Source organism: Hemicordylus capensis, chromosome 2 (genome assembly GCF_027244095.1).
Source record: "Hemicordylus capensis ecotype Gifberg chromosome 2, rHemCap1.1.pri, whole genome shotgun sequence".
NCBI classification, from domain to species: Eukaryota; Metazoa; Chordata; class Lepidosauria; order Squamata; family Cordylidae; genus Hemicordylus; species Hemicordylus capensis.
The window spans coordinates 84,822,724-84,848,371 of NC_069658.1; the positions used below are offsets into that span (position 1 = coordinate 84,822,724).

The 25,648-nt window shown below is 41.8% G+C and overlaps 1 protein-coding gene and 1 long non-coding RNA gene across 20 annotated transcripts in view; one reads left to right on the forward strand and one right to left on the reverse strand.

Annotated features, from left to right (window-relative positions):
• LOC128347891 (uncharacterized) overlaps positions 1-9,505 on the reverse strand; it is a 44,786-nt gene extending 35,281 nt beyond the window's left edge. For 11 of the 19 annotated variants that reach the window (XR_008317815.1, XR_008317793.1, XR_008317818.1 and 8 more), the window contains exons 1-3: positions 2,556-2,941; positions 845-898; positions 5-70 (exon numbers count right to left, since the gene is read on the reverse strand). This is a non-coding gene — a long non-coding RNA (uncharacterized LOC128347891). Of the gene's footprint in view, positions 1-4; positions 71-844; positions 899-2,555; positions 3,422-3,595; positions 3,715-4,318; positions 4,534-9,139 lie in introns of those variants that run through there. The other 8 variants (XR_008317798.1, XR_008317799.1, XR_008317795.1 and 5 more) reach the window with 8 other exon arrangements.
• PHAX (phosphorylated adaptor for RNA export) lies at positions 3,721-25,648 on the forward strand. The gene is made up of 8 exons (XM_053303154.1): positions 3,721-3,885; positions 5,555-5,634; positions 11,594-11,719; positions 12,265-12,618; positions 17,208-17,842; positions 18,918-19,038; positions 20,083-20,166; positions 22,909-25,648. Exons 4-8 carry the CDS (start codon positions 12,535-12,537, stop codon positions 23,176-23,178), a joined length of 1,194 nt encoding a protein of 397 aa, XP_053159129.1. The 5' UTR covers positions 3,721-3,885; positions 5,555-5,634; positions 11,594-11,719; positions 12,265-12,534; the 3' UTR covers positions 23,179-25,648.

Sequence of the window (25,648 nt, forward strand, 5' to 3'; positions counted from 1 at the left end):
TTACCTCTGCCCATACTTTCCAAGCCTCTTTAGCTTTCTTTATTGTTTCCTCATAGTCTTCCAAATTGGCCTAAAAGAGAGAGCTTTTTAAAAAACACTCACTTTGCTTGTAACTAAAACTGCTAGGAAAGAGCAAGATAAAAAGGAACCCAAAATATTCCTAGCAAAGGCTAATTCTGCAGACAGCTGTTGTAGATTCCAGGATACATTCTATCTTCTTGTCCAGAACTGATGGATTGTTTTCCAAAGTTGTGTTTTTTTTAATGAAACCATAAGCTAGTTTGAACTATATTCCTTATAAAGATTTTCAGTTTAAAATGTTTTCAAAAGTTAAAAATATTGGTTTGCATCATAACTCCTGTAGGCAGAAGGAAATTAACACAAGCAAACTTCCGCACCCCATCTTCCCCACAATAGCCCATCTGACCCTCCCCAAAAAGAGTCACTCCTGAGAGTCAGGGGACCTCAGGAACTGGACAGGATGAAGCATGGGGAAGTCCCCAAAATGGAGTGCAAGCACATGAGCTCAGGGTGAGGGGCAGAGTTTGCTTGAGCAACCTTCCTTCTGCCCACCGGATACAATCTTCTGGATTTATAATTTTCGAGAAATCACCACCAAATGCCAGACCAGTATAAAAAGTATTTTAGAGAAGCCTAAAGCACTTTTAAGAGCATTGTTATTAAGTTACTGTCTGTTCACTCACGTTTTATGGCACAAGCACACAACTTCATTTCAAATTCCCTTCAGCCAATTTTTACATTTCCTCCCCCTGCCCTAATTATTTCTTGCACATTTTTCCTAGCATGGCATGCAATTATCGAGTAAGTCACATGAAAACTGTACCTGACGAACTCTGGCTATTGGCTCCTTGTTAGCAGGGCAAAACGTTGTCACAACCTAAAAGAGAAGAAATTTCAGTCCTCTTTCTTTACTAGGAACATAGTTCTAAAAACTAGTATGATTAGAGTCACAGTGTATTGGGGGAAAGCATTCAAGTTATTTAGGCAAGTTTACTCCAACTTGCAACTGCATTAGGATAGAAATCTGCATGCAGAAACAGTACATGGGCCTACTGGAGTACAAGCAAACTGGACAGCAGCATTATTATTTTATTTTATTATTTATTTTATTTTGATTTGTATACCGCCCTTCCAAAATGGCGCAGGGCAGTTTACAATTAGAACAAGCCACTAAAACAGTAAAGAGATAAAACAAATTAAAAAACAATATAACAATTAACAATTTAAAAACATTTTAAAACAACAATTAAACAACTACAGTGATTACAAACCCCGAAATCGGGGCATAGAAGAAATAAAGCCCATATTGTGACACAGTAATATATGCAGAATTGCATGCATTATGCAGTTCAGTTTATGCTGGAATACGACCATTTTTTCAGCCCTTCAGACATTTTTAGAAAAGGACAGAGTACTCGCTCAGTCGGATACACAGTCCAAAGCAGGAACAGATGTCCATTTTTTTCCTCACTCCCCCTCCCACCCCACTCGCGTTCATCTGAAGAGGAAAAGGCTGTAAGCATGATGATGCTTCCATGAGCAGGAGGCTTGACACCGGAGTCTCTCGATCGTGGAAGTGTCCTCCATTATGCTTACAGCCTTTACTTCTTCCGATGAACACTGTAAGCACGACAGACCTGCCAGCAGGGGAGTGGCTGATGCGCCAAGCTGGACTTCCGCCTCTTTTTCAGAGGCTGTACTCGAGTACAGCCTCCATTTTATAATGTCCAAATTAGGCTATAGTGCCTTATATATGTGCCTCTGCAGCACACATAGCTTGTTTTATCAGGACAATTAAGTTCCTAGTCATGAGTATTAAATCACATACCATAAATAAATATAGCCAAGTTAGTAACCCACAAAACATTTTTACCTGCCTATCCACACAAACCTTTGCAAGTCATATGCAGCACATCCCATATGTTCCTGCCCAAGCCTTAAGACACAGGGCATTCTGGGTGGTAAGATCTACCTGTGGAAATCTCTCCTAAAGGAGATTCAGCCGGCACTCAATCTAGCAGCTTTTAGTAAACGGGTTAAGAAATTTTATTCTAAAAGGCCTTTGGCTTTATTAGGTGAGATGCATTTTGCTTGCATCTGAATAACCGCTGCTTATAATTATATGGGTATTATATTTTATTGCCGGGGGGGGGGTGTCTGTTTTTTATAAGCTACTTTGCTGCCTTATGCTAAAAGCAGGATATTAAATAATTAAAATAATACATCAAAATGAAACAACCAGCTTCTCGTCCAGTACAAGAACTTCCTTGCTTAGTCACCTACCTGCAGAAGACCAGAGTAGTGGCTGTGTGCAAACACATGAACTGCTCGATGTACTGAAAGAAACTATCCACCCCAAAAACAGCTTTCAACATTTCATATTTTCAGGAGATACAATATACTTTATTTAATGAGAAAATTAAGTGTTTTGATACTGTATCAGTTTGCATGTATTAAACAGAGCACCAGAAATAATATATAAAAATCTTAAGTAACATTAAACCAAGTTGGGGTGTACCATTTAAATTTCATACCTCATGCCTGTTCTGGATATCATGAATTCACTGGCCAACCATGCGCAGGTCACCTTGTCAGTGCCAGACCCTTGCCTGAAAAAATCTCAATATGAATGGTGATGATGTTCTAATGAAGGTTCTAATGAAGGTGACTCATTCAGATAAAGACACAATGAAGACACATCTGATAATCTATTAGTAGAGAAATCGAATTTATCATCATCATCATCATCATATGAAGACACAATGCATTTTAGGGGGTATTATAATAAGAATTAATAACACTAGTAGCACAAATAAGCAAAATGGTTTAAGACTATTTACTAAGAAGGGTGGTGTTTTTTTTAGTATAATGATCGAAGGATAAACATTGTCCTCTAGACCTATCTAAATGGATGCTTAAACAGAGACGTGCCGCCTTGTTCTGCCAATTCTGATGCGCTTCCCTGCACATTTAACAGTTAAACCGTTAAAAGCAAAAGCTAAAGACGGTTAAACAGCTGAGGCAAAACAGGGTCTCCAAATGGAAGAACTGCAGCGACGAGAACAGGGACGCCTCTTTAAAGGGGCGCGAGGACTGAAACAACAAAAGTGTTCCGAGCCAGGCTCCACAGCTCTCTTTCCCCACTTTTCGGATGCCAGCCAAGTTTGCTCACATTCCCCCCTATGGCAAGCCTACCTCTCCTCTTCCTCCCCAGGAACCATTATAAACTCCCTCATGCCTTCTTGAAGCCCGAGCCACGCATATGGGGCCTGATTGATCAGCAACGTCGACATGAACACAGCGGGTCTGCTGCAGCAGCAGCACAGGGGCGTGATGAAGACTCTTTTTCTCAGCAAAGTGAGCCTAGAGACAGCGGCGAGGCCGAGCTGCGGCAGCACAATTCGACAAGAGAGATAATGCACGCCAAGCCAATGGGCGCGGCCGCAGGCGACCCGCCTCCTAACTCAGGGAGCTGAGATTGGTGAATACAGCCCTTTGCCCTCCGCCAGATTTTTTTAAGCCAAAACCGCTAATCCGGCTCTTTTTAAGCCAACCTGGCTGCAGGAAATTACACCTGGTTTTTTGGCTGATTCCTAGCTTTTTCCCACCCAAGCCCAGCTCATTTGGCTTCAGAAAATTGCACTGGCTTTTTGGCTTCTTCTGGCTTTTTCCCGGTCGTGGCTGTATTTGGCTTTTTCCCCGTCCCGCCTTCTCTGGCTTCAGGAATGATTGCATTGGCTGACAAATAATCACCTGAGGCAGCCAGGCAACTTAAAAAGAGCCCCGCCCGCCTGCCGGGGTGTCGTGTATAGACTCTGCTCTGCCGCGCCTGGAATGACTGAGAAAAAGAGAGAGCGCAAAGCTGTGAGTTGGGTTTTTCAGTGACGCCAACCGTCTGGCTCTCTTGGCTTTTTTTTTGCTCCGGATTTTGGCTTTTTTGGCTTAATTATTAAATATTAATCTGGACTGGCAACCACAGCTGCCATAAGATGTTGTCTTGGAGAGTAGCCTGCTCTTTTCTTGACAGAGAGTTAAACACGAAGAAGGGAAAAATTGCTACCATCATGCAAGGCCTCCATTACTGCAGCCGGAGGGATAAGCGTGGTAGTCCGCTGCAGCAAAAGCAACAAAGAGTCTAAAGACTGGAGACAAAAAGGCTTATTGTAGCATAAGTTTTAGTGATGCAGCTCACTTGATCAGATGCATAAAGCTTTCTCTTCAGTTGGCAGGCCTCTGTACACACACTACACACGTGGAAAGGGGGGCAAATGGCGATCTATGAAGCCCAAGGTCTTACTGTTTTGGTCGCTGTAGAAATGTTCACTTCTACCAATCCACCTTGACACAGAAGTAAATCCCACTGATTTCTAATGGATTGCAGCTTTAATCTGAGCCATGGTTTGGTCTTGAGGGACGATAGATACCCATGGAAATTTAAGATAAAGTTTTCCATATCAATGGCAGGAAATTCACTGTGATGTAGTAGCTGTTGAATTCCGGCCTGTCATAAAACTGTTAAAGTGGAGGGAAAAGAAAAAATAGCAACCTGAGTCAGAACCCATTTTCAGTCTCAAAAGATCCATCCCTAGAACAGATGAATAAGCAATAATAAACCATTATTAGGTCACAGGGCTCAATTCTATGCATGACCCTTCAACTTTTTTCTTTTTCAACATTCATCAAGGAGCGGGGTTGATTTGTTCAGTGGATACCAGTCTGGGAAGCACCTATATCGAGCAGCAGCGATATAGGAAGATGCTGAAAGGCATCATCTCATATTGTGCAGGAGGAGGAAATGGTACACTCCTCCTGTATTCTACCAAAGACAACCACAGGGCTCTGTGGTCACCAGGAGTCGACACTGACTCAACGGCACACTTTACTTTGCATTCAGTTTAATCAAGTGATCTGTACCACTTGCCTAGACTCTGTATCGTTTGACTGTGGGGATGGGTTGTGTGTTTGAATGCTCCCCCATTGTGGGGACAGCAAACCCCTCCCCACTTCAAACCAGCATGATGTGGAGAAGGCTACATTGAATGCTTCTTTGCAAGCTAGGGTTTGTTTGTTTAATGTACAAGTTAATGTACATTTTTTGCTGGGGGATCTTTTATGCAACCTGCAACTAGTTACCTGCAGTCTGACATGTTTGAGTCTAGGCAAAGCTCAACAGCTTAAATCGAGACATAAACAAAACCCCAAAGAGGAGACGGCAAAATATGAAAGAGCTTTGTAAACAAGTAGATTTAGTGGATGCTAAAGAGACTTATAAAAAAATGAATTTTAGCAAACAGAAATATTTCGAGAAGGGTAATAAACCAGACAAACTACTGGTGTACCAACTGAGAACAGAACAAGAGAAGAGGACTATTATGCAAAGAATTCATTTCGACTACAGATGAGATGACAGAACAATTTGTGGGGTATTATTCTCAATTGTGCAAAACTAAAATGCCAAATAAGGATAGAGTCTAGGCAAAGCTTTACCATTTGATTCTACTAACTGAACCTTTTCTTTTTTCTTTTTGAGCAGTTATTCAAAAATGAAATGTGCTGGGATGGAAGCCTGAAGGAAATCAAGATTGCTACCATGGAAGGCCTTATGCTAGATGAGTAAGGACTGCTTCTGCTTAACCGGTGGTGGTCGTGAATGTTACAGGCACAAATTATTCAATCATATTTCAGGAGACTCAGGGCTGAAGCTTGGTATTCACAACACATTCAGGGCAGAACCATGACTCATGTTATACCCTGGCTAACCTTAAAAAACCCACCCTCAGTGTCAGTGAGTGGTTCTCAACTGTAGGTTCCCATATCTTATTGGACTCCAGATTCCATCATCCCCAACCACAGGAGACATCTGAGAACTCCTGATTTCCATGATATTTTGCTAAATTCAGTTCTGGTTGTTATTCATTTAACTCTCCTTTCAGATATCTGAAAACATTAGTTTGTTTCCCAGTTAGTGCTGCTTCGGGGGGACACACCCATGTGTTTCTTCACACACACACACACACACACACACACACACACACACACACACCCATGTTCTGTAAACTATATGCAACCATGAACCCACTCTGCTATAATTGCCAAGACAAGTATTGACTGGAAATGGATCCAGCCAATGAAACAAACACTAAAATTTTAAGCAATAAGTATCAGCCACTGGAGGAATTTATCTCCTTATCAATGTTTCTAGTTTTGAGCGCCATGCAAAACCAACCAAATAAATAAGAAAAATGCAATCACTTGTACAAACAGCTAAGTACAATCTAAACAATGAAACTTGTTAACAGCACAACAATAATACACAGAAAATCCCACCAGAGATTGAAACTGGGTTAAAGAGCTATTTTAAAAGCCTGGGTAAATTTTTAAAAAACTGTACCAAATGTACCAAAAAGACATCAAAGTAGTTGCTGGGGTAAGTGTTCTACAGTAAGGGGACCAAAACTTGGAAAACTCTTTCTTTGGTCATTAACCACCTAACCTCCAAAAACAGGGAGGGAAGGCCAAAGGAGAGCTCAGGGGACGAGTTTAAAATATATTATCTATTCCCAAAAATGCTGTAAATGTTGTTATCCTCATGGATGCATAAACACAGCATTTGGGGGCAAGAGGGGATCCCAGCAGACTCAGGATCACCTTCAAATATGCTGGTTTCACTAAAATCTGAAAAAGAAAAAGCCTAAGGGGGCTAAAACAAAACCCAAACTACCCCAATATAACTCAATGGATCAGAATGTTCATGAAATCAGAGGGTAGTTAACAGAAAATGAGGTGGGTGGAGCTAATAGAATTCATTGGTGAGGAGCGAGAAGGAAGGCTTAAACAAAAAGAGCAGGAAATTTCTCAGCTTGAAGAATTCTTCCTCTAGTCAGCCACAACCCCTACTGCTGTTGTGGGGAAAAGGTGCCTAAAACGTTCACCATGTTCAGGTAATACATGCACACCAGGGAAATAATGAAATAATGCAACAATTACACCATGGAAATAATGTTGTAGGTCCATATTTGAATTAAACTCCATATTTTAAAATTAAGCTTTAAAATCCATAACACCGTAGTAAATGTTTGGTATTATATCTTATAGTCTCTTGAACCAATCCCCTACTTAGTTCCAGTGACCCTCAGACCAAGTCTTATCTACAAGGTTAATTTAGTTCCTAAGATCAAGCAGATTCCAGCTGGCTGTAAGTTATATAGCTGGAACTTCAGCAGCTCCAGAGGTAGATCAGGTGAGGCCATCTACTTATAGAGCAGTCTCTGATTTCACTTAATTAAGAGGCTTTTGTGGCCACAACTGCCATGGTCTTCCATTCAGTGACACAATGAACCCCCCAGAAAGAGGAGCAGCTAAGCCGGTGCGTTTGAAATTGACAAGATGCCTCACAGAGATTATGAACTCAGGTGACCCTACTGAAACTTCAGAGATCATCTTGTTCACAAGTTCTGACTCTGATGCCTCTCAAAGAGATAATAAAGTCAAAGAGGTGCCTTACAGTATCTCACTTTTCTACTAGAAAGAGGCAGCATTTTCTTTGCTCAGTACCACGTACCTTGGTCCTGATCCCAGTGTGTGATAAATATGGAAAACTGTGTTTTCAGAAGTATGCTCATTCTTTAAAACAGTCCAATTTAAGGACTGTTTTTAGTCTGGACATGGTGGTATATAATATAAGCAGCCTAGTCAATACAGACAAATAAATCAGTACATGGAACTGACCATGTGATGTTTTTTGCCTTTCTGGAACAAGAGAGAACATTATTCCCTCTCACAAATCCCAGGTAATAATGCTTACTCCCAATATGGTTAACATATGTGTATACTCCTCCTACCCTTCTCACTGGACAAGGTTACCACCACAAAAAAAATTTGGGTGAGGAAACACCGTAGAGCCAAAATTGTCGTCGTCGTCGTCCCCCCCCCAAAGAAAAAGATTAAAGATTTTTGAAAATATTAAGATGTATTTTTAGGCTGCATGTCTCTTTTCTCTCTCTCTCTCTCTCTCTCTCTCTCTCTCTCTCTCTCTCTCTCTTTCGAAAAGCAGTCACGGACTGAGATCCATTCTGGACTGGGACTGTGGGGGACCAAATTCACAGATGATACCAAACTCTTCCGGGTAGTGAAATCCAAAACAGATTGTGAGCAGCTCCAAAAGGATCTCTCCAAACTGGGAGAGTGGGCGACAAAATGGCAAATGCAGTTCAATGTTAGCAAGTGTAAAGTGATGCACACTGGGACGAAAAACCCCAACTTCAAATATATGCTGATGGGATCCGAGCTGTCGGTGACTGACCAGGAGAGGGATCTTGGGGTTGTGGTGGACAGCTCTTTGAAAGTGTCGACTCAATGTGCGGCAGCTGTGAAAAAGGCAAATTCAATGCTAGGGATCATTAGAAAGGGGATTGAAAATAAAACAACTAATATTATAATACCCTTATACAAAACTATGGTGCGACCATACCTGGAGTACTGCGTACAATTCTGGTCAAAACATCTTAAAAAGGATATTGTTGAACTGGAAAAGGTGCAGAAGAGGGCAACCAAGATGATCAGGGGCCTAGAGCACCTTTCTTATGAGGCAAGACTATAACACCTGGGGCTTTTTGGCTTAGAAAAAAGACGACTGTGGGGAGACCTGATAGAGGTTTACAAAATCATGCATGGTTTGGAGAATTTGGAGAGAGAGAAATTCTTTTCCCTCTCACATAACACTAGAACCAGAGGTCACTCCATGAAATTGATTGCCAGGAGGTCTAGGACCAACAAACGGAAGTACTTTTTCACACAACGTGTGATCCACTTGTGGAACTCTCTGCCACAGGACGTAGTGACAGCCAACAACCTGGATGGCTTTAAGAGGGGTTTGGATAACTTCATGGAGGAGAGGTCCATCAATGGCTACTAGTTGGAGGGCTGTGGGCCACCTCCAGTCTCAAAAGGCAGGATGGCTCTGAGAACCAGTTGCAGGGGAGAAATGGCAGGAGAGAGGGCACGCCCTCAACTCCTGCTTGTGGCTTCCAGCAGCATCTGGTGGGCCACTGTGTGAAACAGGATGCTGGACTAGATGGGCCTTGGGCCTGATCCAGCAGGGCTGTTATTATGTTCTTACCAACCAGTTAAAGGTTCTTCCCGCACACCACAGTTCCAATCCAGACTGGTCCACTCTCTGCAGCTGCTATTAGAGGAAAAACAAACGAGGCACAAAATTGAAAAGTGCATGTAACTCTCTCATCTAGTTCGGTCTTTAGTCCATGGTCATTGCAATAAAGGGGTGGGTTCAGAAAACATACCTGACATCTCTAGAACTGCAAGTGTCATATGCCTAAACTCCATTTTAAGAGCATAAAAACATGGTGGGACTAGCTATTACCTCTCTTTTATTCAGTCTCTTCAATTACCATTTTTGCCTTCTCCTTCGGAATATTTGTGTAAAAGGTTAATCACTGACCAAAATGGATTGGAGTCCAACAACTTATTTTCAATAGCATTCAAAAAATCAGCAGCTCATAAATAAGATTCTACTGTAGAACAAAAGGTTAAAAATGAATGATGATTATATACAGATAGAGGTCCCAGCACAGATCCATAGCTAGAGATTAGAAGATAGCCAGAAATGGGATTGAGTCCCTTTATGTAATTTGGGAAGAAGATACAATTGTGGCACACTCTTCTAATGGTGCAACGGGGAAATGGCTTGACTAGCAATCCAGAGGTTGCTGGTTTGAATCCCCACTGGTATGTTTCCCAGACTATGGGAATGTTTCCCAGACTATGGGAAATACCTATATCGTGCAACAGTGATATAGGAAGATGCTGAAAGGCATAATCTCATACTGCATGGGAGGAGGCAATGGTAAACACCACCTGTATTCTACTAAAGACAACCACAGGGCTCTGTAGTCGCCAGGGGTCGACACCAACTCGGTGGCACACTTTACTTTATACTCTCTTCAGTCTGAGTCAAAAAAAGCACTTTGAATAAATAAATAAATAAATAACCCTCCACTAATCCTTCCATAACAATATGGGCGCAAACTGCTGCCCCTTTCGATGCAGTTCAAATCCTACTTGGTATCACAAGTGCATAATGAGAGAGAGTTCAGACAAACAACTTGCCCCCGCCCAATTTGATGACAGTGTGACAAATGGGGAGAGGACATGTGCACCCAGACTCCTCCTCACCACATTTGCCTGGGATGGTTCAAAGTATTGTCTGAGCTGGCTCAGAGTGTATTTCATACCTTCTGAGACAGTAGGTATGAAGTAGTCTGAGCCAGCTCAGAGTTCCAACATTTCACAGGTGAAAGCTATCAATCTTTATCTTTAGCCTTTTTCACATTCCAAGGATAGCTGTCAAAACCTCCTACTGCCACTATCTCACATTGCCAAATATTCTGCTTTTTCACAGTATTCATCAACTCTGAACAATCACCTGTCATACACTCATTTTTTAAAAGCCAAGAAGGTGTTTGTTCCCTGGGTTAATGGCTTTGAGTTAAAAACTTGAGTTTCCTACAATTACTAGTAGTGTGCAAAACAGCAGGCCTGTTCTACATGGCTCCTTAGTATACATATGTGTTTTGTATATGCATTCATTCTCATTAACGTTGTAATGTCCAGTTTCCCTGTGAAGGAACTGAACCACTATGAATTCTAATTCTAGCAAGTCACATTAACAAAATTTTAATAAGGTATCCAAAAACATAAGAGGCTGCTGTACTGTTGGGGCAGCCCCCTCCCTTCCCAGGAGTACTGAAAGACCACTGTGCCCTGAGAGGAAGGCAAGAAAAGATGCACCGAGGCCAGGGAGCACTTGTCCTCAGCTCCTGAGAAGACCAACAGCCTGAGACAACGTTTTATTAATCTTCTGTTATTTGCTTCTTTTAATATCGTAAACCACTTTGGGTGCCTTTGTCAAGGCAGAAAGGTGGTATAAAATGTAGTAAATAAATAATAATAAATACATGGAGTCAAACCATAGGTTCATCTAGCTCAGTACTGTCTACACCAGGGATTCTCAGTGTTGGGTCCCCAGATGTTATTGGACTTCAGCTCCCATAATTCCCAACCAAAGGCCACTGGGGCTACGGATTATGGGAGTTGAAGTCCAATAACATCTGGGGGCCCAAGGTTGAGAATCCGTGGTCTACACAGACTGGCAGCAGCTTCTCCGAGGTTGCAGGCTGGACTCTCTCTCAGCCTTGCTATCTTGGAGAAGCCAGGGAGGGAACTTGGAAGCTTCTGATGCTCTTGCCAGAGCGGCTCCATTCCCTGAGGGGAAGATCTTATAGTGCTCACGCTTCTAGTCTCCCACTCATATGCAACCAGGGTGGACCCTGCTTAGCTAAGGGGACAAGTCATGCTTGCTACCACAAGACCAGCTCTCCTCCTCTTTTTAAAGGCAATACGAAGGACAAAACGTAGTTATCTGGAACAGGCACCAGAAATAAGGACAATTGGAGTCAATGATACCATAAGCTTTAAAGTGTTTTAATTGTTTCTATCCCCTGAAATTGTTTTAACTTTTTATTCTGTGAAATTACTTTGTTTTTACTCTGTTTAGGAACTCCTGCTGACAACACCCCTGGAAGACCCCCTGGACCTGGAGAAGACCCGCCGTCAAGGGCCCACTCCCAAAGGCTGCAATTAGCAGAAGACTGGCACAGCCCTGCCTGCCACAGGCCGCAAGGTGAGGCTGGGATCTGACCCTCCCTTGGACCCTTTGGCCATTCCTCTCACTGAACTCTTTTAACCGGACTCTACCCTACCAAACCTGTAGGAACTCGTGTTCAGTGCTATATTCTCTCTACCATTGCAAGGACACATTCTTTAGTCCTCTGCCCCATTTTATCGGGAAATTCTCTTCACTGCTGTATTGCTTCTGTAAACCATATGCTAAACATTCTCTAATAAAAGTCAGTTTGTTCTGTTTTACGTTGTGTGCACCACCTAGATACACATATCAAGCCTTATATAAAAGAAAGATAAGCAAGTTCGTAGCGAGCCTATATCCAAGTTTTTAAATTCGAGAAACTGAGCAAGGGTGGCTCTAGAGAGGGTGGCAAAGGGGGTGTGGCCCCTCAGATAATTCCCTCTCCCCATTTCTGTTTCAGAAATGCACTTGCCGCTTCTGTTTCCCGCCTCAATTCTTTTTCTTTCGTTCGTCCTCTCTTTTCTTTTATACTGCTCGCCGCTGATATGGCACAAAACCCTGCCTGCATCGAAAACACAAAGGAAGAAAACACGCCCCCAGTAGCTCAGAGGACGTTTCAAGGCAAGGACTGCAACTCCCGACACACTTTGCAGTGACCCCTGTCTACAATTCCTCCTTTCCTTCCAGCGCAGTGCAATGTGGAGCCTGAAGTCTAGGGAGGCTACGGCCGTGGGGCTTTGCAGTTAGTGGCTCTACTTCTTCGCGGAAGGAGAACGTGTGCCTTCCTCTTTCTACCTCTTCTCAAGCGGCGTCCGCCAAGGGGTGGGAAGATGGTGTAGGAGGCTCGGGGGATGGAGCAGAACGTGGAGGACGGAGAGATTTCGGACTCGGACTGCGAAATGCCCGTCTCCGCTGCTGCCAGGAGCCCCCAGCAGGTGAGGCCGCCCCGTTTTCTACTGGCATATTTTCCCGCCCCGCTTGTGCAGAGGCTGAGTTGGAGGCCTGCAGTGTTGGCGGCAAAGCGTCCCGCCCTCGCATGGGAGAAAAGAGCGGCTGTGTATAGGGTTGTATTACATAGCAATTTTCAAGCCTTGTGAGGGCTCCCTGCAATCCTGCGCACGCTTTCTAAGGAGAAAGCCCGGCTGCCAATATTGTGGCTTCCTTCCGAGTAAACCTGGGTAATAGCGAGTTGCATGAGAGACAGAATCTCTCCTGGGCAGCTAGCGTTTCCTATCACCGCAGGCAAACGCTGGATCTGGTGAAGTGCTGCCTTCTGTGCAGCTCTTAAAGGTCCAGGAGCGCTGTTAGGCTCTAGAGCTTGTGATCTTAGATGAGAAGCAGGAGCCCCCCTTGTAGGTGCTGTTTGTGGGTATATGCTGAGCTTGTGCCTAATACTGAAGCTTTCAGTTCTTTCATTTGGTCTTTTACAATACATAGCAGTTTTCTTGCTTAGACACCAGGTGTAACAATTCTGTTAAAACAGTTGTGGTCACACACACCCTTTTGGAGTGAAAGTTCTTTTTCTGAGAGAGAATAGCTTGCCCAAGGCTGGACAGTGTGCCCCATGTCCAGGTCTGCATTCTAGCTTTTTATCCAGTGAATTGTGCTGGTTTTCTAAATGGTGTATGAGGGGAAGAGGTGTTATTGTGTGCCTTAACTACCTGAACCTTCAGGGAGGAGAACTCACTATATGGATTTATACTGGCCATATATCTAAATTTAATTTGAATATTTAGGTTTATGCTTCTCTTCTCCCCCAGCCCTTTAAGCCATTATGCAACCGGTAAAATAATGCACAATGATGTCCTATTGTACCAGGCTAACTTGTATAAAAAGCATTCTAAAAAGTTTTTTTCCATTTCTCATACTGAATTTGTCAGCTGGTGAGCATTTGTGACTACAGTAAATAGCATCATTTTATCTTTGCAGGCTTGTAGATTTGTCAGCTTCCTATTAGAATAGAGGATGCTGACTGAATCAGATGTCAGTTGGATAGCAGTGGCTGAAAGAAAATATAAAAACCAACAAGATACTCCTGTGAGGCGAAGCATTAGTTAAAATGTGGCTAATACAGAATTAAAATATATATGTGCTCTAATGCATGCTATCAGATGCATACTGTATTGCTGCAAACCTCCCGCCTCAAAAAAGTAGTAGAAAAATCACAGACATTGAGTTGTATGCAAGAGCCTATGCATCACACCCACTATATGGGAGGGGTGCATACAGGCCTGTATATGTAGAAATGTAGAAGTATGTTTAAATTCTCATCCAATGTAAAACAGGTATTAAAATTAGCAATGGGTAGAAACTAGAGAAGGAAGAATTCTGCAGATAAATCCGTATGATACACCCAAATTTATCTCCTAGAGATTTTTATTATGTGGTATATACACATAAGAAATAATATTTTGGGCACTAGATTTCTGAGAAATTTTTGGACTCGTAGCCAGTTTCTAAATTGTGGGGACCTACTATGATTGAAAGGCATCATACTGTGCGAGAGGAGGCAATGGTAAATCCCTCATGTATTCTACCAAAGACAACCACGGTGCTCTGTGGTCACCAGGAGTCGACATCGACTCAACGGCACACTTTACTTTTACTGTGATTATTAGGTTTCCCAGACCTCTATGTCTATTCAGTGTATCAAGCGGAACCTCTGGAATGCAGTAATGTTTCTTTTCCCCGGGCGGGGGGGGATCTCATTCTTCTGTGGCAGAAGCAACCCAATCAAACTTGGTTACAGTCTTGCTAATAGTCAAGACAAAGCTAGCACTCATTATTAGCTAAGCTGCAAATCATTGTAGTCAGAAAGTTCAGTCTGACCTTCTAAGTGACCATATGCATGAATGCTTGCTTGTGGCAAGTATGAATCACTGGCAACTTGCCAGGAAGGCAATTTTTTGTAAATTTCATGAATATTTGTTGAAAAATGACTTGAGACACAGCAATTTGAAAACATCTGCCTTGGTAACCAGAATTTCCTAACATACCTGTCTTTCCTACCCTTGTCTATTAAATTACCCAGAAATTTAGGTCATAATTCAACTAGTGGTTTTTGCTTGTTCGGAAAACATTTTTTTTAGTTAACATTTGAACTTCTGTTTATGCTAGGAGAAGTAACAAGAGGAAGGAGATATTTTGTGATTTAAAAAATTGGGTGATGGTTTCATTTTCTCTAGTTGTCCAACATATCATGCCAAGACCTACAATGGTAATGAAACTCAAGAATTTAGACACTGCTAAAATGTGTTTATTACGTCTTGTGCTATCGGGTATCCTTTAAACTCAAGCAGTTAAATATTTCATAATGTGACCAAGATAGACTGAGAACAGTCATCTGTTACTGATCTATATGCAAAGAAATGATGATAATGAATGTGTAGTGTATGTCTAAACTCTTACTGTTATATGCAAAATACAGTGAGTTTTTATTCTAATACTTCCAGTTAATACAGGTAGCAGCATGTCAGGCTTACAGGCAGCTGGGTTGTGAGGAAGAATGGAGAATCAAGTCTCTTCCAGAGGCCTCAGAGGTTTCGGTAACATCACAGAAAGGGGGTTGGCTAAACTCAGACACACCCCCGCCACCCGATAGTGTTCCTTTACTTAAGCTGAGTCACTGAGCACTCGCCAGCACAGGTCCTCCTCAGTTACTGGCCCCTAATCATCAGCCAGTCTGTTTTTATAAATAGATTCTGACAGCTCTAGCAAATCTCGTAAGATCTTGTGCTGAAACGTGATCTCATGAGAACCCTCGGAGATCTCGCAAGATCTCAGCCCCCCCTCAGAAGCTTGGCTGTCTGGGTCATCCTCTGCCCGGACTGACTGCGGCAGAACTGCCGCCATCCTCAAATTGGGACTACAGGTGGGGGCAGGGCTGTACAATGGTTCGGCTCTCCCAAGTATTGGGGTAAGTACCCCTACTTTCTTCCGCCTAATGCCCACTGTGTCCCAACAGTGTTTCTAATATCTGTCAACAGCCCTTGTATTGCAGTACAGTATTCATCCATGCCTTTCCTGTAAAATCTTGTAAAACCACTTAAAAATCCAAGGAACAATGGGTTTTCAACAGGATAAAAACTATAAAATGCTTAAGTTGGATTTTTAAAAACAATTATAATAAGAGCCTCTTAAAGAAAAAGATAACCTGTTCAAAACTATATCTAAATGTAATGCAAGCATGTTAATGCCTATGCTTACACTCTCAACTACATATACCATTTTTGAAAACTGAATTGTGAATCTGTCAAACACTGAGTTACTTCTCTGAGCTACGTTTCTGTAAGAGAGAATAACAAAACATATAAAACTAGCTTGACCTGTACAGAGCATCTAGTACTTAACCCACACTAGTACTTGATTGCTCCCCTCACCCCCTGCCACAGCCCCCCTCACCTCAGAGATTTCCCCACCCTCACCTGAGATGCATTCTTGCTCCTCTTCCTTCATCCCATTGCTTCCATCCCCCTCACCCCTCTTGGTCACGGCTGCAGCGTTGATGGCGCCTGTTGGCCAAACTGTGGCCTCCTATCTCCAGAGACCTCCCCACCCTCACCCAAGCCCTGCTCCTCCTCCCCTCAGGAGCAGTAGTGGTTGACCAGGCCCTTTCTTGCTGCTGCCACTGCCATGGCTGTTAGTTCCCCTCCGGCCTCTGATAGGCCCTGGCCCATCCCTTGCCTGCCTGCCTCCAACAATGGCCTCAGTAGCCCCGCAAAGCAGCAGTGGTTGACTGGACCCTTCCTTGCTGCCACCGCCAGCATGGCCGCTCATTCCTCTCAGGCTGCTGACAGGCTTGGGCCCATCACGCACCCTTCCTTCTTTCTCTTCCACTCGCTCTCCCCCACTCTTTCTTTCCCCTCCCTGAGTTAACAGATCTTATTCTTCTTGTTTCCTCATCTAATTCACCCAACGGCAGCCGCCGCCTCCTGAAGGGGCTCTTACCTCCCTCACAAACCCTCTCTTTGCAGACCCCTGCCCTCTATCTATCTATCTGTCTATCTAAAGAGAGAGAGAGTCCTCTTCTCTGCAATCAAGAACATCTTCCGAACATCCCTGATACTGGTGCCTCCTTGTTTTCAAGCTTGCTGCTTGTGAGAAGCTTGGTACAAATGAATGTGAGCCAAAATATTAGATCCTCTAGTGACTTTGGCACCATTTTGTACTCCCCTATACTGTCAGGGCAAGAAGAATAATGAGAGAAGAGGCTGAACTCCTATCTAGGTGCTGATCTTGCTAGGTTAGCACAATTCTAGTCCTTCAATGAACATATGTTTGTAATGCGAAAGAGAGAAGTATCTATCTTCCAAACTGCTTGGAGACCAGAAGGGACTAGGTTTTTTTCTTCTCTAACTCCTGTCACCTTCTGAGATGAGAAGGAAAAGGTGGTGTGAGAAAAGGCTATGCTGTTGGTTACTCTAGATGGTTTCTGATGTTCTGCAACTATTGCATTTCTGTAGAATGACAATCAGTGCACAATAAGCTAGTATTATTTTTTTAATGTTGTCTCTTTAAATTTCAGAAACAGCTTGATAGCAACGCTGCGGCCAGATCCTTCCCAAGCAGCGTTTCACCCTGTGCACCTAGTGTCCCTTATCGGACTACAAAAAGTGTGGACTCTAGTGATGAGAGCTTCTCAGATTCAGATGAAGACAGCTGTCTATGGAAGCGAAAGCGACAGAAGTGTTCTAACCTCCCTCCCCCTAAACCAGATCCTTTTCCGTTTGGCCACAACCCCCAGAAACAGATGACTTTAGGGAGTAAAAAGATCAACAACATCTGGGGTGCTGTACTTCAGGAGCAGAATCAAGACGCAGTGGCCTCAGAACTTGGGATTCTAGGAATGGAGGGTAGCATTGACAGAAGCAGGGCCTCAGAGACCTACAATTACTTGCTGGCAAAGAAACTGATGAAAGAATCTGGCTCAGAAGTGGTTGAATCATTAAACAAAGAATTAGATGAATATATGCAGGATGACAAAAAGACAGTACTAAAAGAGGAAGAGGAGGAAGAAGAGCAGAATGGGCAAGGTCTTTTGAAACGGAAACGGCCTGCTAAGGAAAGATTGGGTGAAAGACAAGAAATGAATTATAAAGGGAGGTATGAAGTTACTGAAGAAGATCCTGAGGAAAAAGTGTCGGATGAAATTGCCTACCGGTAAGATTTTGATCTTTTATGCAATCCACCTTCATCTGTAGTTTAGATTTTGTGTAGATGCCTGCTTATGGGTTAACGAAACCTAGTAGAGGGTGGGTGTTTCTTTAAAATAGTTACTGGATAAAACATTCTGACTACATGTTTTATATGTAACCAGGACATCTCTTCATCTTTCTGTCTGTATAGATACTAATTAGTAGTTGGGGCAGCAGCGTACCTCCCTGCTGCCTTTGGCCAGAAGCGGCTGGAAGTACTGCCTGCGTGTGCGCTGGGCACGCGCAGGCAGTACTTCCAGCCGCTTCCTGCCAGGAACGGGGGCAGAGGCGGCAGGGAAATATGCTGCCACCCCAAAATCACTGCCAGAAACTGAGCGCTGGTGGGGGAAGTGTGTGTGTGGGGGGGAGGGGTAAGTGCACCCTCCCCTGCCCTTAAAGAGCTACCCCCTCCCCGGCATCGAACCGCACCTCTGCGGTTCCATGCACACCACTAGTACTAATTTTGCTGTGGTTCTGGGGATTCTGTTTTAGTGTAGTGGGGTAGAGTAACCCATCAGACCCCCTGGTTAAACTGTTACTGCTTTCACTGAATAACTCTCAAGTGACCAGGGCATCTCATGTGGGGAAAGTTAAACTTATGAATGGGGTTGTTCCTGTACATATAGAGACAATGAGTGGCATCCAGATTGTTGTTCAATAGTACTACTCAGGAGTTATTCTTAAGGGTTACTTAATTTCTGTAAAATGTCTGTTGTATAATTCAGTAAGGATGTTAACCAGTGTCCTCAAAATTATTCAGACTTATATTAATGTAGGAGTAAAAAGACTCATTTTGTTGTGTTTTCTTTTGTGTGCCTCCCTGTTCTTCAGAGCTTTGTAATATACCTTAATTTATATTGAGGTAACTTTAAGAATGGGTTTGATTATGAGAACTTAACAGATTGAACTGTTGGCACCATATGAGTGTTAAGTATTAATGAATACTAGTAACTGTGGGTTAAAAAAAGAAAAGAAAATCAGTGTATTTTGGTTACCAAATGGTTACAAGGAATATTCTTAGTATTTTATTTTTCTTTTAGGCTTTGTGAACCAAAGAAGGATCTGATTGTGCGGGTAGTAAAAACCATTGGAAAGAAGAAAGCTATTGAACTACTGATGGAAACTGCAGAAGTGGAACAAAATGGAGGCCTTTTCATAGTGGTAAGGAATAGCTTGTGGTGGTTGTTAGACCTAATTTAGTCCTTTCTCTGGGCTGATATTCATGGATTTTTAGCTAAACTGTAGATCCATTCTCCACAGCAAACAACTCAGCACAGAGCACTCTTGTGATAACAGAGATCCTGGCAGGGTCCTAGGTCTCAAGTTGGAAAATCCACTTTTGCTTGTGGCCATTGCCCAAATTCTAAATTCTGTGTATATGCAGAAGACTTAAATCTTCCCTGATTTTCAGCACATGCAAATTAACTAGAATTGCCTGTTTATGACAGCAATTGGAATTTATTCTTCACTGCTACTTAAAACTGAAGAATACAAACGCCTTTAACTGTTTTGTATAAGGTGGAATATGATTGTTGCATATTATCTCTTTAAAGTAAATACAATTATCACTTTTTCAAATTTTAAATCTCTTTAAAATAAATGATGAATGTGTGAACATTGGTGTTTGAATTTGGAATATTCAGGTGTGTTAATTGCATTGAGTAAGGGTGGATTGGTTACTATAACCATTAAATCAATATGTTTTTACATTGCTTTATTCTGACACCAGTCTTTGCATCCCTTTGTAGTTTGTTTGCCACACTTTGCTTCCCCACCCCCAACCAGAATAGGGATGTCTTCAAAATATTCCCAAATGGAGTCTCTCTTACAATCCGATTAATTATAATCAAAGACCCCCTGCATCTGGGGATCCCCCCTCCTGCCACTGTCCTCAAGGACACATTTTTGAGAGGCAGCTGCCAATGAAAAGTGGGGGAGGGGGAGGAGTTGCTGATAATCATCCCCCCCCCCCGCCGTGCATGGGCATAAGTGCTCCCTATATGCAACTTTCTGTACTGTTTTCACTATTATCTTTTCAGACTTCACAAAAATGTTTAGTTTAAATGAGACCCCCAAGAGTATCTAATTCTTGCTTCTTTTAATTCTGTCAAAATCCCAACTCTCTCCTTTTTATTCAGGTTATATGGCTGTATGTTTAGTCTTTTAAACTAAAACTTTAAGAAGTTTTATTTTTCCATTATGCAGAATGGTACTAGAAGAAGAACACCAGGAGGCGTTTACTTAAACCTATTGAAGAACACACCAAGTATAACTGGAGAACAAATCAAGGTAAATAAATAAACAGTGGTACATTTGTTGGTAACCTCCAGACTTGACTTCTGTAATGCACTATACATGGGGCTGCCTTTGTACGTAGTCCGGAAACTTCAGTTGGTTCAGAATGCGACAGCCAGGTTGGTCTCTAGGTCATCTCGGAGAGACCACATTACTCCTCTGTTGATGGAGCTACACTGGCTGCCAATAGGTTTCCGGGCAAAATACAAAGTGCTAGTTATAACTTACAAAGCCCTAAACGGCTTAGGCCCTGGGTATTTAAGAGAATGCCTTCTTCGCTATGTGCCCCACCGCCCATTGAGGTCACTTGAGGAGGTCTGTCTCCAGTTGCCGCCAACTCCTTTGGTGGCTACACAGAGGCAGGCCTTCTCAGCTGCTGCCCCAAGATTGTGGGATGTGCTCCCTACTAAGGTACGAGCCTCCCCATCTCTGGCAATTTTTAAGAAAGTTCTGAAAACACATCTCTTCAACCAAGCTTTCTCAGCTGTTTAAAACTTGTTTTTAAATTGTTTTGGCTATTTAATTGGTGTTTTATGATGTTTTAATTGTTAATTATTATTTTATGCAGTTTCATAATTTGTTTTAATTGTTAATTGATTTGAATGGTGTTTTAATGTAAACCGCCCTGAGCCTTTTGGAAGGGTGGACTAAAAATTTTAATAAAAAATAAATAATAATAATTAATTAATGTAATCTGTACAAGCTCAATTAAACAGCACAATCATCAATAAATATAATTCTCTAAGACATACCCATGGCTGATCGCATGTGTGGCAGCTCTCACTAGAGTTTGTGAGCAAGGGGAAGGGAAGAGGAAAGCGACAGTGGCGGGGAACATAAGGCCAACGGACAGGCCAGCAAACGGGCAGGTGGGGAGAGAAAGCCGTGGTGGACAGCAGGGGGAGAAAGTGAAAGTGCTGCAGGCCAAAAAAAGCAGGTAGCCAGCCAGAGAGGAAAAACATTGCGGGGGGGGGGCTGAGAATGAGGGGCCAAGAACAAGGGAGAACTGGAGGTGTAGATCTTCTCTGCCTGGGCCAGTTTGTTATAGATAAATTACTAACTGCCAGAATTGCCAGAGTGCAGCAACATTTCCTACAGCTTTGTCAGTCTTCCTCATGCAGCTTCTGAATTAAGCTGTTTTCCACGAAAACGCATGTCTCAGTATGCAAGTCTACCTTAGAAGACCCCCCTTTTTTTTAAATAGCTGCAGACTGACATGACTACTCTGTGAAGTTTCAAGGTCTACATGTTAATGTAACATGTCTCCTTGTTTATGGCATTTGATTTAGCCTTGGTGAGCACTTAAAACATTTTTTGTCTCTGTGCAAAGCCGAATTGGTGAAAATGAAGGCTTACAGGGCTAAAATTACCAGTTTCTTGTCATTAAATGCTTTACTTTGAAGCCCAGATTACATTCTTATTGATATTGAACAAATAATAATATCCATTAGAATGGTCCAACTAGCAATATGAGGGGCTCTTCTATTGTAGGTATGAAGTAGGCGAAGCTCACATTACAGTAGAGCAGCCAAATAGCTTTGGGGCTGATTTCCAACTCTTGGTCTCTCCCACCAGAGACTTGAGAATGCAGGTTTGCTTTGTATAACACTCTTATGGGGTCTATGAGTAAATCCCTTCTATGCTTGGAAGGAAGGAAGAGCGCTTTTTATGAGGCTGCCTCCTTTCTTGCATTAGATAAACCAAGTATGACGCTGGAAAGGAGTGGGACCTAAGCATAAGGTTATTCTTTCCTTCCAGTATTAGAGCTTATAGATGTAAGACAAATGAAGGGAAAGCCTCAAGTAGTTTTTTTTCTTTTCCGTCTTTGAGCTTGTAGATTGATGTAGATCTGGCAGATCTAAGTAGAGCTTGTAAATATAATGCTGGAAAGAGAGAATCTGAAAGGGAAGGGGGATGCAGGACTTTTGCTTCCAGCCTTGGCTCAACTAAGAAGAAAAAACAAGCTGTCTTCCATAGTCTCCTACAAGACTGTGTCCTGAAAAAACAACACAGGGTTTGCCAGAAAGAGGAATCTGCTTAGCCAGCTAAGCAAAAGCCAGTCACTCTTTAAGGCTAGAAGGAAGAATGGGAATTCATCTTGGGACAATTATCAGGTGAATGGCTATTTCGAAGCCTGTGGAAGGGTGCCTTTCTTTTTCAGATACAATATTTGAATTTCGAGATCAGGACAATTGTACATCTGAATATAATATCTACACAACTTGAAAGCAAATTATAGTTCGCCTGCCCCACCTGAATATTTTTGTATACAGAAATATTTGAGTACATTTGCTTGCTTTTTTAACTTGAGTAGCTGTGAATAAACGAAATTATAATATTTAAAGGATCTTTCTTATTTCAGAATGCATGCCTAATTTGATACAGGAGTGAGGATGCTGGACTAGATAGGCCTTGGGCCCGATTTAGAAGGGCTGTTCTTACGTTCTTAATTGCTTTCCTATATTCCAGGCAGACAGAACTGCTGCTATTTAAAGTCAAAGGGACCCTCTTTGACTTTAGGAAGCAGAAGTATTAATATTTACAGATATTCTGTGGCAGTTTTTGAAGCTATTTTAATATATGCCAATCTTCAAAAAGGATTTTTGTTCTTTTTCATGCAGTCAGCTTTTAACTTGAGTTCTAAGGTTAGTAAAGGCAACTGGTGGTTTCTGAAAACTGATTTCACCTGACTATTATTCCTTAGCACTTCACAAGGTATTAAAATTCTCTTTGCAGGACATCTTCTATATTGAAAACCAAAAGGAGTATGAGAACAAAAAAGCGGCAAAGAAGAGAAGAATTCAAGTCCTGGGTAAAAAGATGAAGAAAGCTATTAAAGGGCTCAACCTTCAGGAATACGATGATGCCTCTCGTGAGACTTTTGCTAGTGATACAAATGAGGCATTGGCTTCTCTGGAAGATTTGCAGGAAGGACACAGTGAAATGAAACTGGACCCAGAGGATGCTATTGAAATTGATAACACTCATGATTTAGACATCTTTTAATATACTGGATACTTGAGAGACCATATCTTTGGGAAACATATTAAATAGCTGTTTTTTATATGATGATTATTTGTTTTCGATAGTTGCAATAGTATCTATTATGTCAATCACTTGTATGCTGAAGAAGGCCTTCTGCATTTCAGTCAACATTAGTTACTTCAGTTTTCATTATGCTTCAGGTCAATATTTTTAGACTTGTCCATTTTTTGGCTACGTAATTTCTCATTCAACACTTGTTAGGTCATGTTCACTCACCCCAGGGTTAGTTTGAGATAGGAGCAGAACTGAGTGCTCTCATTCTAGAGTAATCTCTTAGTTGTGGGGAAGCACCTAACCAAGGTGATATGCAACAATGTGATAGATTGCACTCTAAAATGTATTCTAGCATGGAAGCAGTTTGCATGAATATGGCCTTGGCTGGTGAGATTGGGATCATAGCTTTGGACCATTGTTTAGATTCGGTATTCAGAATCTTGATTTGGTATTCAGAACCTTAGAGCACTAATAACAGGAAGGAATATAATGTTGAGATATTCGCTATTTCTCTCTAAAGACCACACTCTAAACTTGTGTACTGTTTCAATAACAATTGTATCTTTACAGAACTAATCTAGGAAATCTTCTAATACTGAATCACTAATAAAAACAAAGCACCTTTTCCAAAAGGCTAGTACTCTCCTGCTGTACCAAGTTATGGGTGCTTAAGTGCTACTTAAATTAGTTGAATACAGTGTAACTGGGTACAGAATCTCAGCCCCCACGGGGTTTTTTAAATTATCTTATCTGTTGCTCTTTCAAAATTAATCTTTTTGTTTTGCCTCATTGTCTTTGGGGACAAGTTTTGAGTTGCGAACTTGAGCTGCAGTGTTGAGTTGTCCACAAGTGTGGGTGGACATTATAGTTTATGGAGTGGTGGCGGGGAGCTCATCTGGTAACCTTTCTAGGCTAATCCTTTGGACTTCTATTGATATATTGGTATGAATACCCAACTATCACAAAAGGGCTGTTGAGGTTTCAGCTGCAATTCACTAATGGATTACAAAGTGTTTAAAAGCTTGATGTATAGGTCAATCATGTTGGGAAGTCTGTGGCACTAAATTGACAAATTAATGGCCAAATGCCAGCTTAACTTTTTTATAAGTTGCTGACCATTTAACAGCAAGTATAACATCTTAAACTATTTATGTATAATTAAACAAATTGATTTGAAACTACCAGTAGCTGATTTTTAAAAAATTCTAACGGCAGAATACTGTGATATAGAAGATGTCTTAATATGTTCCTACATACGGAATATTCTTTTTGCAACCCTGATTTATTTTAGAGTTGACTGTCCAAGACATTGGATTAAAACTCCTGTCAAATAGAGAAATAATGGTCGATTTTTCCAGGTAATAAAAGATTTAGACAATATAGTAGATAGGTTACAATTATCTTAATATGTAAAGCTGAGTTATTTTAAAAACAACTCTAGTATAGTTAAAGTTTATCATCCTGTTACAGTAATCTTGGGAAGCTTGTTTCCATTTACTGAGAAACTGGGTATTGTACCATTCTAATTCTTAACGTTCTGAGGCTACAATCCTCTGGAAATGTACTTGGAAGCAAATCTTGTTGAATGCGGTAGGACTTAGTTCTGAGTATACATGCATAAGAGACTTTGTTTTAAGTTTTCTTGGTTAATAGCAGCCAGATGGGGACTCCTCCGTTACAGTCCCAGTCCAAATCCTTACCCTCACCTTGTTGTATGCTTTAAAAATAAAAAAAAAGCTTCCAATTATGCCAGTTAACGCCCCCCCCCCCCGCCCGGTGGCAAATGGCACATTTGGGGGAACAATCTGGATTGGGAAGATGGCAGAGGGGTGAGGTTAAAGCCCCTTTCTTTCTCACCACAGTCCCAGTCTGACTCCTGTTCAGTAAAGGAAATTAAGGCACACTGGAGTCAGCAACATACTTCATGTCATATTTTAGTTTGTGAGCTGTCAGTGAACCATCATTATGTTAGCAGGATATGTTTTCAGACATTTCTTTGCCGTGGCCTTGTTCTAGGAAGGAATTCCACTTGCAAAGAGCTCCACTTGCTGGGTACCCCAAGTCTAAGTATCAGGCTGAGAATATTCGTTTTCCAGATTGTGTTCATATCACTCTAGTGTGTAATTTTCAATTGTGTTGTTTGTTTTTTTTGCTTCAGATTATAAAATTCACATTAACCAATAATGCTAACCTTGAGAGTTGCCTGTCTACTGTTCTCTTCACACACACCCACACACACCACACACCACCATTATTTCCAATGATCTCAAAGGGAAGGAACAGTTAAAATGGATTACAATACTTTAGTCAGAACTGTAGTACTAGGCATGCAAGTATCTCATTTGTAAGACCTCTCAGAGAAGGACAAAGTGGAGTTGCACATATCTGTTTAATTCTCAGTTGTAGAGTACAGAAAATAAACATTAGTTCTAAAGAC